We start from the raw sequence: 18330 nt of genomic DNA on the forward strand, positions 1-18330 counted from the left end.
AAGGTTCTTAGCTTCCTTGAATTAGGTTAGAACACACGCTCCTTTAGCTCAGAGGAGTTTATTGTCCACCTTCTGAAGCCTCCTTCTGTCAGTTCATCAAACTCATTCTATGTATGTATATACGTTTATATACATGTGTGTATAATACATATATACAAACTCATTTGTGCCCTTGCTGGAGAGTAGTTGCGATCATTTGGAGGAGAAGAAGTATTCTGGTTTTGGGAATTTTCAGGATTTATGCACTGGTTTTTCCTCATCTTCATGGGTTAATCTACCTTAGATCTTTGTGACTGAAAACCTTTGGATGGGGTTTCTGTGTGGACGTTCTTTCATTGATGTTGATGTTATTGCTTTTTGTTTGTTAGTTTTTTCTTCTATCAGTCATGCCCCTTTTCTCCAGGTCTGCTGCAGTTTGCTTGGGCTCTACTCCAGACCCTATTTGCCTGGTTATCACCAGCAGAGGGTGCAGGACAGCAAATATTGCTGCCTGCTCTTTCCTCTAGAAGCTTTGTCCCAGAGGGCACCGGCCTGATGCCAGCCAGAGCTCTCTTGTACGAGGGGTCTGTCAACCCCTGTTGGGAGTTCTCTCCCAGTCAGAAGTCATGGAGTTCAGGGACCCCCTAGAGGAGGCAGTTTTTTCCTTAGCACATAGCTCAAGCGCTGTAGTGGTTGAATCCTCCTTGTCAGGATCTGCTGCTCTATTCTCCATTATATCATTCTTATACCTTTGCATCTTCATAGCTTAGTTCCCACTTATGAGTGAGAACATACCATGTTTGGTTTTCCATTCCTGAGTTACTTCACTTAGAATAATGGTCTGCAGTTCCATCCAGGTTGCTGTGAATGCCATTATTTCATTCCATTTTTATGGCTGAGTAGTATTCCATGGTGTATACATAGATATAGATATAGATATAGATATAAATTGTGATATATATTTTCTTTACCCACTCATTGATTGATGGGCATTTGGGTTGTTGCCATGTTTGTACAATTGCAGATTGTGCTGCTATAAACATGCATGTGCAAATACCTTTTTCAGATAATGACTTCTTTTCCTCTGGGTAGAAACCCATCAGTGACAGACTGGATTAAGAAAATGTGGCACATATACACCATGGAATACTATGCAGCCATAAAAAAGGATGAGTTCGTGTCCTTTATAGGGACATGGATGCAACTGGAAACCATCATTCTCAGCAAACTATCACAAGAACAGAAAACCAAACACCACATGTTCTCACTCATAGGTGGGAATTGAACAATGAGATCACTTGGGCACAGGAAGGGGAACATCACACACTGGGGCCTATTGTGGGGAGGGCGGAGAGGGGAGGGATAGCATTAGGAGATATACCTAATGTAAATGACGAGTTAATGGGTGCAGCACACCAACATGGCACATGTATACATATGTAACAAACCTGCACATTGTGCACATGTACCCTAGAACTTAAAGTATAATAATAATAATTTTAAAAATATCTATTTCAGACTTTTTGATGTAGGCATTTAAGGCTATGAACTTTCCTCTTAGCACCACCTTTGTTGTATTCCAGAGGTTTTGATAGGTTGTGTGACTATTACCATTCAGTTCAAAGAATTTTAAAATTTCCATCTTGATTTCATTGTTGACCCAGTGCTCATTTAGGAGCAGATTATGTAATTTCCATGTATTTGCATTGTTTTGAAGATTTCTTTTGGGGCTGATTTCCAATTTTCTTCCACTGTGGTATGAGAGTGTACTTGATATAATTTTGATTTTCTTAAATGTGTGGAGACTTGTTTTGTGGCCTATCATATGGTCTATTTTAGAGAATATTCCATGTGCTGATGAATAGAATGCATATTCTGCAGCTGTTGGGTAAAATTTTCTGTAAAAATGCGTTAAGTCCATTTGTTCTGCCACTTGTTTGCCATTTTTTAACCTCTCCACTCTGTTTTTTCATTAGAGAATTTAATCAATTTACATTTAAAGCAATTATTGATAGGTAAGAACCTGTTGATGCCATTTTGTTAATTATTTTACACTGTTTTGAGACACAATAACAACAACAAAAAACTGCAGGCCAATATCCCTGATGAACATTGATGTGAAAATCCTCAATAAAATACTGGCAAACCAAATCCAGCAGCACATCAAAAAGCTTATACACCATGATCAAGTCATCTTCATTTCTGGGATGCAAGGCTAATTCAATACATGCAAATCAGTAAATATAATCCTTCACATAAACAGAACCAATGACAAAAACCACATGATTATCTCAATAGATGCAGAAAAGGCCTTCGATAAAATTCAACACCCCATCATGTTAAAAACTCTCAATAAGCTAGGTATTGATGGAATGTATCTCAAAATAATAAGAGCTATTTATGACAAACCCATAGCCAATATCATACTGAATGGGCAAAAGCTGGAAGCATCCCCTTTGAAAACCAGCACAAGACAAAGATGCCCTCTCTCACCACTCCTATTCAACATAGTATTGGAAGTTCTGGCCAGGGCAATCAGGCAAGAGAAAGAAATAAAGGGTATTCAAATAGAAGGAGAGGAAGTCAAATAGTCTCTGTTTACAGATAACATGATTGTATATTTAGAAAACCCCATCGTCTCAGCTCAAAATCTCCTTAAGCTCATGAGCAAATTCGGCAAAGTCTCAGGATATGAAATCAATGTGCAAAAATCACAAGCATTCCTATACACAATAATAGACAAACAGAGAGCCAAATCATGAGTGAACTCCCATTCACAATTGCTACTAAGAGAATAAAATACCTAGGAATACAACTTACAAGGGATGTGAAGGACCTCTTCAAGGAGAATTACAAACCACTGCTCAAGGAAATAAGAGAGGACACAAACATAGAAAAACATTCCATGCTCATAAATAGGATCAATATCATGAAAATATCATGAAAATTACTTTAGGCCATACTGCCTAAAGTAATTTATAGATTCAATGCTATCCCCGTCAAGCTACCATTGATTTTCTTCACAGTGCTAGAAAAAACTACGTTAAATTGCATATGGAACCAAAAAAGAGCCTGTTTGGCCAAGACAATCCTAAGCAAAAAGAACAAAGCTGGAGGCATCATGCTATCTGACTTCAAACTGTACCTCAAGGCCACAGTAACTAAACAGCATGTTACTGATACCAAAACAGATATATAGACCAATGGAACAGAACAGAGGCCTCAGAAATAATGCTACACACCTACAACCATCTGATCCTTGACAAACCTGACAAAAACAAGCAATGGGGAAAGGATTCCTTATTTAATAAATGGTATCAGGAAACTGGATAGCCATATGCAGAAAAATGAAACTGGAACCCTTCCATACGCCTTATACAAAAATTAACTCAAGATGGATTAAAGACTTAAATGTAAGACCTAAAACCATAAAAACCCTAGAAGAAAACCTATTCTAGGTTTTCTAGGTATTTCTAGGCAATACCATTCAGGACAAAGGCATAGGCAAAGACTTCATAACTAAAACACCAAAAGCAATGGCAACAAAAGCCAAAATTGACATACGGGATCTAATTAAACTAAGGAGCTTCTGCACAGCAAAAGAAACTATTGTCAGAGTGAACAGTCAACCTACAAAATGAGAGAAAATTTTTGCTATTTGTCCATCTGACAAAGGGCTAATATCCAGAATCTACAAGGAACTTAAGCAAATCTACAGGAAAAAACAAACCAGCCCATCAAAATAACAAAAGCAGAGGCACTGTTTTGACTCAAAGAGCTGGCATGCCCAATTGTGAATCACTTTGAGTATGCCTAGATCCAAGGTTCCACATTATTTCTGGGAATCTATTTCCTTAATCAATAATTAGATTAAGAAAAAAACATCTAAATAGTTAGAAGAGAAGATTTGGAATGTTCTCGCCACGAATAAAAGACAAAATTTTGAGGTGACAGATATCCAAATTACTCTAATTTGAATATTTCATGCTGTATATAGGTATCAGAATATCACATGTATCCCCAAAATACATACAACTGATATATATCAACAAACATAAAAAAATAGAAATAGTTTTAAAATATTGCTAGTATAACATTCTGTTTCTTGAACCTAGCAATATATTAAAACAATAATACACTGTAACTAACTGTCTTTCAATGAATGAATGGGTTAACAAAGTTCTATATTCTCACTGTGGTAATAGTTACACAAATTAATGCCTGTATTACAACTTAGAGAACTATACACACAAAAATGTACACAAAACCAGTCAATTTTACTGTATGTTAATTTATTAAATAAAGGTAAATAATCTGTAAAAAAGACTCATTCATTTAACTGACAGATATGGGGACAAAACAAGCAATTGGAGAGAGAGGGAGACAGACAGACAGACAATGTATTCTTGGATTCTTGGAAGACCTAGGCAAATATAACATATAATATAAAACATATTTTATATTATATATTATATTTATATTATATAATATATTATATATATATAGTGGTCAATTTTGCTAAGTGTAAAAATATGTATGTACACACACAGTTGGCCTTTAGAATCTGTGGGTTTCATATCCATGGAGTCAATCAACCGCTGATGGAAACTTTGCATTTAGTTGAATCCGTGGGTGTGAAACCAGCAGACACAGAAGGCCAACTAAGGAACTTGAGTATCTGCAGATTTTAGTATCCATAGGAGTCCTGGAACCACACCCCTGTGGATATGGTGAGATGATTTTGTGTGTGTGTGTGTGTGTGTGTGTGTATATATATATATCTCCAAATTCTCAATCTTTCCTTATTTCCTTATATCACTTAGCAAAATTGATCACTATATATATACATACATATATAAAATATCCAAATTCTCAGCCTTTCCTTATTTCCTTTTTTCTTTATATCACTTAGTAAAATTGACCACTACGCATGATATATATATATATGTAGTGGTCAATTTTGCTAAGTGATATAAAGAAATAAGGTAATAAGGAAAGGCTGAGAATTTGAATTAAATCAACAGAGTGTTTTAATAATATGACAAGTCCATAATTTATGGCTGGCCACACTTGCTTTCACCTTTGGAAGTTTTATTTTTCATTTGTTTCATTTGTTCCATTTCATTCAAGAGTAAATTCCAGTAAGATGAATAATTGGAAGTTATATTGCAAGAAGTTGGAGTTAAATGTTCACTTAAAGGAAGAAAAATTTTTGAAGTAGGAATAAGAGAATGATGACAGTGATGACAATGATATCTTATTGCCACTGCTTATACACAGTTATAAGTTTTAAAATGGTTGCTGGCTAGACTCAGAGCCAGCAAGGCTCATGTTTTGACAACAAATTTACATGCATTCTTGACCTTTGATAGATTTATTCTTAACTCACAATCAGAAAGGGCATTTCTAGTCTCTGTTGTGCTTTATTCCCCAAATGCCAGAGATTCTGGTGGATTGTCAACATCATAGCATGATCCTTTCCTGGGATAGATTCTATTATATTAATCTTGTACGTGTACAAGAATTTTAAAAAGCAAGAGTTAGGCATTCATTGAATCTCAATTTGGATAGCAGGATCTGGAATCTGAAGTTTCTGATCAAAACTTCACCTGGGCTTTGTGTTTATATCTCTGTTTCAGATAGTAGTGATCTTGAACTAAGGCTTGTAGGTGGAACTAACCGCTGTGTGGGGAGAGTAGAGCTGAAAATCCAAGGAAGGTGGGGGACCATATGCCACCATAAGTGGAACAATGCTGCAGCCGATGTCGTATGCAAGCAGTTGGGATGCGGAACTGCACTTCACTTCGCTGGTTTGCCTCATTTGCAGTCAGGATCTGATGTTGTATGGCTTGATGGTGTCTCCTGCTCCGGTAATGAGTCTTTTCTTTGGGACTGCAGACATTCCGCAACCGTAAATATGGACTGTATTCATCAGAATGATGTGTCTGTGATCTGCTCAGGTAAGACTTACATCCACATGATTACATCAGATAAAATTCCTTTTTTGGAGAACTAGGACCAAACCCTGAAGAAGTGACAACCAATTGTGATGTGTCAGAATTGACGCTTTCAATTCTTCCTCAGGGAACATTGCCTGCGTCTTATGCAGCACAGTACATTGTAAGCCTCCTGGGAATAAGGTTTTCACCCACCCCCAACACACCGTTTTACTTAATTCTAACTGGTGCAACGAAATATCCAATCTAGTCAAAATTGCTATTAATCTATACAAGTGTATGGCTTATATTAATATTCAGTATAATTTTTAAATGTGTAATCACTTTGCGTATTCATAGATACAACTATATTTTTCTATGTTATCATTGAGTTTGTTTTAGCACTTCCTCTCATTAAAATAAACTATTTCCAAAGAGTACCTATCTAAAACTTTATGACTTTGCTAATTACTTTGTACCTTATACTAGCAGAATTTTTGTCTGCAGCCATTTGTTTTCTAGTTTGCAACTCTCAACTACAAGCAAGTTACCCCTCCCTGTTTATTTATAGTTTTGTATATCAGGGGTTAAAATATCACTCATATTTCTCTCACAGTAGTATTTTATGTTCAAAGATGTAATTAAACGTGTTCACTGTCTTAATGAGATTAAATCCACACCTTCTAATATTCTTATGAAAGGAGACTCCCTAGATGTAAAGCCAAGTATTTTCCTCTGAGAGTCAGTTTGTCTTGATGGAAGAGGCTTCTTCAGTAAATTATTACTGACCTTATTCTACCAGCCTTACACAGGATGCCTTAATCTTATTTCCTATAGAATTTGAGATCAGGTCGCCTCTTTTAAGAAGAGTTTTGCTTAAGTCTAGAGTATGCAGCAGGGAACGATATACATAGAAAAACATATGTAGACAGAGGTTTATGGGTTTAGCTGTACCTTAGCCACAGGATTTATGCCATCCTCATAGGACTTTTGGGAAGGATAATATATTCAGAACATCTTTTAATCCTTTTCTTTCTGTTTATACTAGTTTGCTTGCAAGTTTTATCTGGGGAACGACCACTTTCACCATTCAAAAGAGTTTCCCACAGTATATGTGATCAATCCATCATTTTACAAGAAAAATTTTCCTCCACATAAAAGGGAGATAGAGAAAAGAGGGAGACATGAGAAGATGAGAGAGATGAGAGGAGAGGGGGAGGAAACAGGAAGAGAGAGAGAATCTTAATCATTTTGATACATTTTCTTACAATGAAGTGAATTCATAACAGTGTGCTTCTGACTTTATATAACATCCCTAACTGTAAGACCAGTTGCTATTCAAACTCTGGAACTTCCGGAACGATGTGCCTCTGGAAGAGTAAGGAAGGGCCAGGAAGAATGATGCAGATGTGAAAACAAGGTGGGAAAACAATCCCAACACTGAAAATAGATGTGTATGTGGCCAACCCACAGGAAAATGGGTAGTTAGATACATTGGCCTTCTCTGCAGCCCTGTAGTCAAAGGATTTTTTTTTTCACCAAACAAAAACAGTTCACAGTTTCACAGTTTAAAATCTGTCACTTGATAATTATGTGACCCTGTATAAATCAATCTCCAAGTTGCAGATTTCTTATATCATGACTAGGATAACAGCATTAAATAAAATAGTGCAGGGAAAATACCTAAAATGTGCCAGGCAACCAAGAAGTTCTCCATAGGTTTAGGCATAATTGTTATCATCATTATGACCCACATTATTTATAGGAAAATAAACCTCCAAATCTCCCGAGACTAACCTATTCAATGTGAACCAGATTTCTCACTAGATAGCAAATTACACTTTGTAATGATGTATGAAAAGCTTGAATAATGGGAGGAGATGAGGCATAGAAATTATATCTTCTTTCCTCAATTATTTCAAGAAAAATTCTCCACATTTTTACTTTCTTGGGGTTATTTAATATATTTATTTGTATGCATGAAAAAGCAGAGTCACAGGGACACAAAGAAGTCACGTGATGTACATGCTGACAGAGCGAAAACACACAGTTCCTTCAAAAATTACCACTGAACAAATTTCATTTCCTACGGCAAATATGTTTAATAAGCAAAGGCTTGCTTCTTCATAGAAAACAGTATGAGAAAGAACATGTTTCTATTTAAATCCAAGAGAGATTTTTTCCTAATTGCACATTCTTTTTGTCCCTTTTGTTTCTGAAGTTACTGAAAGGCAAGTATTTCCCAACACTTTATTTTATTTTATGGTGTTAAAAATAATCACTCTAATATTTTGAAAATTAATGTAATTAATGGCATATAGGATTCTAAGGCTTTTTATTGTAATGTTTAGTTTCTTAAATTTTAGCAAGGCTAAAGCAAGGTTCTTAGGATTCTAATTTCAATGTTCATATTTACAAGAAGATTGTTGTCATAAAGACCGACAAGTACTTTAGCATTGAAGTCTTCTTGTTGACATTTTGAAACAAAATGCATTTCCAGTCTTTACTTTTCTCAGTATGTGAAGGATACATCTAATCTTCACATGGGGAGGTTGGAGGAGAGGGATGCTGATGATATTGTCCCAAATCCAATTCAGACGTTTCTCTGTGACTTCATCCTAGATGGAGCAGATTTGGAACTGCGACTAGCAGATGGAAGTGACAATTGTTCAGGGAGAGTAGAGGTGAGAATCCATGAACAGTGGTGGACAATATGTGACCAGAACTGGAAGAATGAACAAGCTCTTGTGGTTTGTAAGCAGCTAGGATGTCCGTTTAGTGTCTTTGGCAGTCGTCGTGCTAAACCTAGTAATGAAGCTAGAGACATTTGGATAAACAGCATATCTTGCACTGGGAATGAGTCATCTCTCTGGGACTGCATATATGATGGAAAAGCAAAGCGAACATGCTTCCGAAGATCAGATGCTGGAGTAATTTGTTCTGGTAAGGTTCAAAGATCATGAGAGAGTGCACATTTGAATTTTTAGAAATAATTTGTTGGGAGGTTAGAAGCACTTAGTAGCTTGATAAAAAGGTTTTTTGGTCCTTAAAAAAACCGCAAAGTACTCTTAAGCAGCACAAATACCTTTTCAAATGCACATTGTAAAAAGTTTCTCCTCACTAGCAGTCTCTCCTGAAATCAGACACAGCTGGTACCACTGCGTGAGTATAATCTGTATCTCTAAAATAACTGGGAAAACTCTCTTCATATTAAACTAATGAGTTGTACTAGTTTACAGTTTTCTTAACAGTTTTTCTGCTGCTTTTTAAGTTTTTTATTTAATAATATACATTGTTTATTTCTGATTATAAATTAAGGCTTATTATAGAGAATTAGGAATATATACAAATCCAAATAGCTGATATAGATATATTTATATACATATGTTGATATGATGTGTAATTCTGTAAGAATCTAGAATATCATTAGTAGAATTGAAAACAAAGAAAATCTGTGTGTATAATACTTATGAATTATTTTAAGTATAAAACATTTCCAAGACCTTCTAAACAGAAAAAAACAGGTTAGATATTTGAAAAACAAAGCTAGGTGCAGCGGCTCATACCTGTAACACAGGAAGATCACTTGAGGCCAAGATTCACAATCAACTTGGGTAATATAGCAAGACTCCCTCTGCAAAAAATTTAAAAATTATCTGGGTGTGGTGGCACATGCCTGTGGTCCTAGCTACTCAGTGGGCTAAGGCAGGAGGATTGCTTGATCCCAGAAATTCAAGGCTGCAGTGAGCCATGATTGGGTCACTGCACTCCAGCTGGGGCAACAGAGTCAGATCTCATCTTGTAAAAAAAAAAAAAGAAATAAATAAATAAAATCCAGTCATCATTATTCTCTGTGGCACTTTATGAAGGGAAAAAAAAGGAATATCTAGAGAGTCCTAAGTGGGAGGGGGCACAGGTGTCAGGGGAGTATTGTGAGCCTACATAACCATTTCCAATGATGCTATTTACATGAGAGTATACCTAGATAGTCCTGTTATTTATTGATATCCTAAAAGCCTGATAGATGATAGATATAGGATAAATGAAGAATGATGTTCTTGTAAATGAAACACACACACATACCTTGTATGTGGATGGAAGGATAGAAATATAGATAATGCAACTCCTTATTTTGTATCTTGTCTCTCACTTGCTATAACATTTGCATTTTCCCACACCCTTAAACTAATTTCTTTTTTTTTTTTTTTTTTGAGACTGAGTCTTGCTCTGTGCCCGGGCTGGAGTGCAGTGGACGGATCTCAGCGCACTGCAAGCTCCGCCTCCCGGGTTCACACCATTACTCCTGCCTCAGCCTCCCAAGTAGCTGGGACTACAGGCGCCCGCCACCTCGCCCAGCTAGTTTTTTGTATTTTTTAGTAGAAACGGGGTTTCACCGTATTAGCCAGGATGGTCTCGATCTCCTGACCTCGTGATCCACCCGTCTCGGCCTCCCAAAGTGCTGGGATTACAGGCTTGAACCACCACGCCTGGCCAAAACTAATTTCTTAAAAATTAAAATTAAAAAACTTTATGTTATTCTATCATATGAGTACAGTAAATTTAACCTGAGCTCTTTTCTTGGTGTTTAGGCTGTTGATAATTTTTCACTATTAATATTATACTAACCTGACATTCTTGAATGTACACTTACATACACCTTATATTCAAGAATGTCAGATTAGTATAATATATAATGGTATCCAGAAATTGCAGAGTGGAGTTTGGTTTATGAATCTATTTATCTATCTATTCTGTTCACATTTAATGTGATTAATTTGGTAGGCAAAGTTAACTATCAATTCTTTTGTACACATCAATTTTATTTTAGTTTTCTCTTTCTCATAGATTGATATAAAACATTATAAAAATTGCTTTTGCTTTTTGGAAACTACTTTTTCAAATTATAAACCCAGTGAAAAGGTCAAAATACAAAAATATTAAAAGAATTTTTTAAATCCACATGCAACACTGCCATTCATTCTTTTGTTTTTTTGTTGTTGTTGTTTATATTTCTGGATCGTGTGTGTGTGTGTACCCTTTGTGCTGAACAATATACCACAGACATATTCCACATGGCCATTACTAATCTATCTTAATGTTAAAGGTTACTTACTATATTGCATAAATTTACTATAATTTATTTAACTATCTCATCATGTTAAGTTAAAAGGTTTTCAAATTTTTATTGTTAAAAATACGATTTTATTTGATATACTGAGAAATAAATTTTTCACACTTGATTATGTAATTTGCCAAATACTTAAAAATGAAATTGTCATGTAAAACCATATGCATCTTTTTTTTAAGTCTTGGATATATATTAACAAATTATTGTCTATAAATTGTGTTTTTTTCTTCTATTCGATTTCAGTTCCCTATTATTCCACTGTATCATATTAACACTGAATGTTTTCATATTTTAGAATAACTGTTAATCTGATTTTAAAAATATAATAATATTAATGAACAGTTATTGAATATTTATAGTGTTCCAGGCAGTGTTCTATTAGTTTACATATATGGGTTCGTGGAATCCTCATGGAATCCCAGGAAGGGGGTTACTATTCTAATTTCTATTTTACAGTGAGGAAATAGAGATACTGAGAGAAAGTAACTCACCCAGGTCACTCAGCTATCAGGGCAGTAGTGAAGCTGGAGTTCAAATATGGACTGTTTTAGTTCCAAAGTCAATGCTCAAAAATCTTACTTCCTTCATAACAAATGAGAGCTTTTTCCCAATTCTTTATTAGCAACTTATTTGTATTTGTTCATGTGTTAGCATTTCTGGTTCTTTGGCCATTTTTCAGTTGTGTGAGATCTTTGTCTTCATAATGTGTAAGAACTCTGTGTATTTTACAGAGTCCCTTTATAAAATACATAGTCCCCCTCTTCTATTTCTAGAACCATCACATTTTACTTTAACTACTTTAACTAACTTTAACACATTTAACTATCGTAGCTTTCTATAGGCTAATATGTACTGAGATATATATTCCCTAAGTATTCTTATTTTTCATAAAATTCCTTGCAACTTTTTTCTTCTTATTCTTCTAAATATGGATTAAAATTAGAATTGTTTTTAAGGTAATATTAAACCTATGAATTGGTTGGGCATGGTGGCACATGCCTGTTGTCCCAGCAACTCAGGAGGCTGAGGCAGGAATATCACTTGAGCCCAGGAGATAGAGACTGTAAGGTGCTATGCTTGCACCTGTACATAGCCACTCCACTCCATCCTGGGCAATGTAGAAAAGCCCAGTCTCTTAAAATACCATATAAATATAAATTGGTTTGATTTGTGCAGAAATTATATCATTATACTATCCAGTTACCCTATACTAGAATAGGATACACTACTTCATTTGTATATTTATTTGCATCAGGAATTTAAATTTTTTCTTTGCTTTGTTTCTATGAATTTTTATTTAGTATATCTGGAAATGATATATATTATATATACATACATCATATATCTGTTCATACACCCATACATTTAACCTACACTGAATACATTGGTTTCCATTATATCATGGAAGTACTTGGTGACATACTCAAAACTTTGTGTGTAAGGATGTCCATGGCAGTGTAATTTGTGAAAATGAAAAATTAACCATAACATAAGTAACCAAGAATTGTGTCTTGATTAAATAACTTACAGAATCTCTATATCTCCATATGATGGTATCCTATGCAATTATTAAATATTATGTTTTAAAATACACACACACACATACTAGGTTGAATAGAATGTAAGATTATTATAGACACATGGAAGAGTTGTTGTACTGGATAGCAAGTAAGGAAATTGGAAGGCTTTTAGAATTTTTAAAGTGACCCATTATAAAACATTATACCTTTCCTATATCACAGTAGTACCTGCATAGCAAAATATTTCTCGGCTGGGCACGGTGGCTCATGCCTGTAACCCTGGCACTTTGGGAGGCCGAAAGGAGGTCAGGAGTTCTAGACCAGCCTGGGCAATATGGTGAAACCCTGTCTCTACTAAAACACAAAAAATAGCTGGCTGTGGTGGTGTGCGCGTGTAATCCCAGCCTCTTGGGAGGCTGAGGTGGGAGGATTAAACCCTGAAGGCAGAGGTTGTAGTGAACCAAGATTGTGCCACAGCACTCTAGCCTGGGTGACAGAGCGAGGCCCTGGAAAGAAAGAGAGAGAGAAAGAGAGGAAGAAAGGAAGGAAGAAAGGAAGAAAAAAGAAAGAAGAAAGAAAGAAGAAAAAGAAAGAAAGAAGAAAAAGAAGAAAGAAAGAAAGAAGAAAGAAAAGAAAGAAAGAAAGAAAGAAAGAGAAAGAAAGAAAGAAAGAAAGAGAAAGAAAGAAAGAGAGAGAAAAAGAGGAGGAGGAGGGAGGGGGAGGGGAGCAAGGACGGAAAGAAAAGAGAAACAAAGAAGTCAGAAAGAAAGAAAGAGAAAGAGAGAGAAAGGAGAGAGAATGAAAGAAGAGAGAGAAGAAAGAAAAAGAGAGAGAGAAAGAGAGGAGAAAGAGGAGAGAGAAAGAAAGAAAAAGAAAGAAGGAAAGAAGAAAGGAAGAAAGAAGAAAGAACTGAAGAGAGAGAAAGAATGAAAGACAGAAAAAGGAAGAAAGAAGAAAGAGGAAGAAAGGAAGAGAAAGAAAGAAAGGAAAGAAAGAAAGAAAGGAAAGAAAGAAAGAAAGAAAAGAAAGAAAGAAGAAAAGAAAGGAGGGAGGGAGGAAGGAAGGAAGCAAGGATTTTCTCAAAATTTATCAAGTGCTCTGAACACTGGAAAAATTAAGAATTAAAAAGGAATTTATTTTATGAAAGGGCAGTTTCATGTACATATGCCTCCCTTTATCTTATAAAACATGGCAGGCAAACTAAAATGAAGACTATGAGGGAATGAACTTTGGTGCTGATGCTGGACTCCACTGCAGAAACCTGCCAGAGTTATCTCCTGAATTGTATCCATACCTCAAAGAACTTCTCTGCATGCTTCCACGTTGCTCATCTTATCCAAACCCATCATTCTTGGAGGCTTTATAACATTCCCCAGGCTTTACTTCGGTAAATTTGCTTTTGCTGTTTCATGCTTTAGAGACACATTCTCTCCAAAAATTGAATAAAAAATTGTCAAAAGAAAGAAAACCAAACTTTTCATCCAAAAGTATGCCTAATATGTCACCTATTAGGCAAAGCCTTATAGTGGTGAATTTAGAGAGTCTTTTCAGTCTTCTGAAAAGACCCTCTCATTTGATCTCAAATATGTGGTTTTGTCTTGCTTGCAGATAAGGCAGATCTGGACCTAAGACTTGCCGGGGCTGATAGCCCCTGTTATGGGAGATTGGAGGTGAAATACCAAGGACAGTGGGGGACTGTGTGTCATGACAGATGGAGTACGAGGAATGCAGCTGTTGTGTGTAAACGACTGGGATGTGGAAAGCCTATCCGTATGTTTGGTATAACCTATTTTAAAGAAGCATCAGGACCTATTTGGCTGGATGATGTTTCTTGCATTGGAAATGAGTCAGATATCTGGGACTGTAAACATAATGGATGGGGAAAGCATAATTGTGTACACAGAGAGGATGTGATTGTAACCTGCTCAGGTAAGACTTGTTCTTGTTTATTATTTCCTGACAAGAGAAATAGTATTCCTCATAGGAGGGGCTTCTGGGTCTATAAACTGGCTCACATCTGGGAATTGATTGAGGGGTCATGACTCTTGTCTTTAAGTTAGACTTCAGTTCACTTTACCTGGAACTCTTCCGCTTATACAGGTAAAGTAAGAAATTAGTAGACAACCCTGACCATGACCCTTTTGATCCCTTCCCCTACCAAATACAGAAGCAGTCTGGCCTTTCAACTTCATTAAGCGTAGGCCACCTTTGGGTACATGTTTCACCCAACCAGTCCAACAAACTATTAGAGCCTTTCTAACCCTTAGCTGCATCATTAAATCTAGAATCTCTGCTTAGGGCTCATATCAGTAAATTCACCCTGATCCAACTTTATGTTCCTTCCAGCATTATCTCAGATCCTTAATATTCATTCTCACATATATTCTGATACCTGTCTGTGTAAATTGGAAAAATCATGGTTGTTTGTGTGCACTTCCACATTAGACACTTTGTACCTCATGTTTTGGAGCTTGCTGGGACTTGAGTCTAGATGTAAAGAGGGCTGATGGAATGGGTGCTGAGGAGAATCAGGAGTGCCTTTCAAGGCAGTTATCTCAGGAGAGATTCAATTTCTTCAAGCAAAGTAGAATTAATATTCTCATACAGAGGTGGATGGTTGTCTCTACTGTTAAAGGAGAAACCGTAGAATTTAGGGTTTCAATGTTCCCAACCTTATCAGATCTCCCCATATTACCCCATCCCAATGTTCAGAATTCCGTTCCATCCCAATTAAATCCCTCACTTAGACAGTAGACATCTTGTGAGGTTGAGAATTCAGTACCTTACCAGGTGAAGGTTTTCAGTAATCTCAGTTCTGTGGCTATAAGAGACATGAGTTTCTTTCCAGGAAGACATAAAAACTTGCAGGTTCAGGTGGGAATTTGAATCTCTAAGTTCATTCTTTTCTTTCCCCACTTTGTCCAGTGCAATGGGGAGTAGCCAGCCAATCTCATTATACTTGTAAGTTTGACAGAAATGTCCCAGGTTAACAAATACATGTTCATTCAGAACTTTACCTCCTATGAGTATTTGATTAGGAATATCTAATGATGAGATTTTGTATATATCTATTGCCACATCATGCCATGGATTTCAGTGCCCTCTTTACTACTGGATATAGAATCATTCATGTCATTAAATTTTTGTCAGGTTAGAGAACCAATTCCAGAATCAATTTATGAATTATAGCATCAATTCATAAAACTCATCCTTAAGATTTTGTTCCTCTAGAACCACTATTAGTACCAAAATCTGCATTATTAAGGGTTCTCCAGGAAAACAAAACCAATGGAATGTGAGCCTTTCTTCTCTGTGTGTGTGTGCGTGTGTGTGTGTGTGTGTGCACGCGCGCGTGTGTGTGTGCGCACGCGTGCATATGTATGTATGTAGAGAGAGGGAAGGAGAGAGAAAGACAGAGATTTATTTTAAGGAGTTGGTTCATCAATTTTATAAGCAATTGTGGGGACTTGTAAGTCCAAAATCTGAAGAGGAGGCCAGCAGACTGCAGAGAAGAGCTGATGTTGCAGTCTTGAATCTCAAGAAAGTGTGGAAGTAGAATTCCTTCTTTCTTGGGGGACTTCAGTCTTTTCTCTTAAGGTCTTCAACTGATTGGATGAGGCCCACCCACATTATGGAGGATAATTGGCTATACTCAAAGTCTGCTGATTTAAAGGTTAATCACATCTGAAAAAATACCTTCACAGCACTGTCTATTTGACTGGTGTTTGACCAAATAACTGAGTATCATAGCCCAGCCAAGTTGACATATAAAATAAACCATCACACCCATTAACTACTTGCTTCATTGTTCTTGGTGCAGGTAATGCAACATGGGGCCTGAGGCTGGCGGGTGGCAGCAACCGCTGCTCGGGAAGACTGGAGGTGTACTTTCAAGAACAGTGGGGCACAGTGTGTGATGATGGCTGGAACAGTATTGCTGCGGCTGTGGTGTGTAGCCAGCTGGACTGCCCAACTTCTATCATTGGCATGGGTCTGGGAAACACTTCTACAGGATATGGAAAAATTTGGCTCGATGACGTTTCCTGTGATGGAGATGAGTCAGATCTCTGGTCATGCAGGAACAGTGGGTGGGGAAATAATGACTGCAGTCATGGTGAAGATGTTGGAGTGATCTGTTCTGGTAAGATACCCAAACCAGGGCTTCCTTAAAAGAAACTGCCTGGGTTCTCTAACATACCTTCTACATACCTTCTTTTTTCTTAATCAGTACATTTATGACTGAGTACTCATTTCTCACTTTTTTTAGAGCTAACCATACCTCATATTCTCATTCATTTTTAATATCTTTCTATGGGATCAAACCTGTTTTCTCAAGAAATGAAACCTAATTTTCTAATATCTATCCAAATTTTCCCAAAGTTAGTTTCATCAAACCACTAGTCAATACAATTCTACAAAAAGATGTTATCCATAGTCAAATCAGTTCAGGAAAAAATAATGAGAATTCAGTTATTTATTTAAATAAATAAACCCTTATGTTGAATCACCCAATTTCTCAAAAATTGGTACCCAAGATTACTCAAATACTCATTGTTACCTGAAAGGCTTATTTATGTAAGGTCAATCCATCCCAACAGCATTAGAACAAAAATACTTCATCCAGAGGTCTGGTCTTATGGATTATATAATTTTTTTATTATTATACTTTAAGTTCTAGGGTACACGTGCACAACGTGCAGGTTTGTTACATAGGTATACGTGTGCCTTGTTGGTTTGCTGCACCCATCAACCCATCATTTACATTAGGTATTTCTCCTAATGCTATCCCTCCCCCAGTCCCCAACTGACCAACAGGTCCCAGTGGGTGATGTTCCCCACCCTGTGTCCAAGTGTTCTTATTGTTCAATTCCCACCTATGAGTGAGAACATGCGGTGTTTTGTTTTCTGTCCTTGTGACAGTTTGCTCAGAATGATGGTTTCCAGCTGCATCCATGTCCCTACAAAGGATGTGAACTCATCCTTTTTTATGAGTGCATAGTATTCCATGGTGTATATGTGCCACATTTTCTTTATCCAGTCTATCATTGATGGGCATTTGGGTTGGTTCCAAGCTTTTGCTATTCTGAACAGTGCTGCAATAAACCTACATGTGTATGTGTCTATAGTAGAATGATTTATAATCCTTTGGGTATATGCCCAGTAAAGGGATTACTGGGTCAAATGGCATTTCTGGTTTTAGGCCGCACTGTCTTCCACAATAGTTGAACTAATTTACACTCCCACCAACAGTGTAAAAGCATTCCTATTTCTCCACATCCTCTCCAGCATCTGTTTCCTGACTTTTTAATGACTGCTGTTCTAACTGGCGTGAGATGGTATCTCATTCTGGTTTTGATTTGCATTTCTTGGACGACCAGTGATGATGAGCATTTTTTCATGTGTCTGTTGGCTGCAGATGTCTTCTTTTGAGAAGTGTCTGTCCATATCCTTTGCCCACTTTTTGATGGGGCTGTTTTTTTCTTATAAATTTCTTTAAGTTCTTTGTAGATTCTGGATATTAGCCCTTTGTCAGATGGTTAGATTGCAAAAATTTTCTCCCATTGTGTAGGTTGCCTGTTCACTCTGGTGATAGTTTCTTTTGCTGTGCAGAAGCTATTTAGTTTAATTAGATCCCATTTGTCAATTTTGGCTTTTGTTGCCATTGCTTTTGGTGTTTTAGTCATGAAGTCCTTGCCCATGCCTATGTCCTGAATGGTATTGCCTAGGTTTTCTTCTAGGGTTTTTATGGTTTTATGTCTAACATTTA

The 18330-nt window shown here is 36.6% G+C and overlaps 1 protein-coding gene across 8 annotated transcripts in view; it reads left to right on the forward strand.

Annotated features, from left to right (window-relative positions):
- The window catches only part of LOC105484233 (CD163 molecule like 1), an 81608-nt gene that overhangs the window by 22558 nt on the left and 40720 nt on the right, over nt 1-18330 (forward strand). For all 8 annotated transcript variants that reach the window (XR_011609417.1, XR_988823.3, XM_011745702.3 and 5 more), the window contains 4 exons: nt 5619-5939; nt 8538-8858; nt 14172-14492; nt 16384-16704. Coding sequence is in view for 6 of the 8 variants with exons in the window: in XM_011745702.3 (XP_011744004.2) it covers nt 5619-5939; nt 8538-8858; nt 14172-14492; nt 16384-16704 (1284 nt within the window). In the remaining 2 variants the exon portion in view is untranslated. The remainder of the gene's footprint in view (nt 1-5618; nt 5940-8537; nt 8859-14171; nt 14493-16383; nt 16705-18330) is intronic.

The sequence above is a fragment of the Macaca nemestrina genome, chromosome 10 (assembly GCF_043159975.1).
Source record: "Macaca nemestrina isolate mMacNem1 chromosome 10, mMacNem.hap1, whole genome shotgun sequence".
In the NCBI taxonomy this organism is placed as follows: Eukaryota; Metazoa; Chordata; class Mammalia; order Primates; family Cercopithecidae; genus Macaca; species Macaca nemestrina.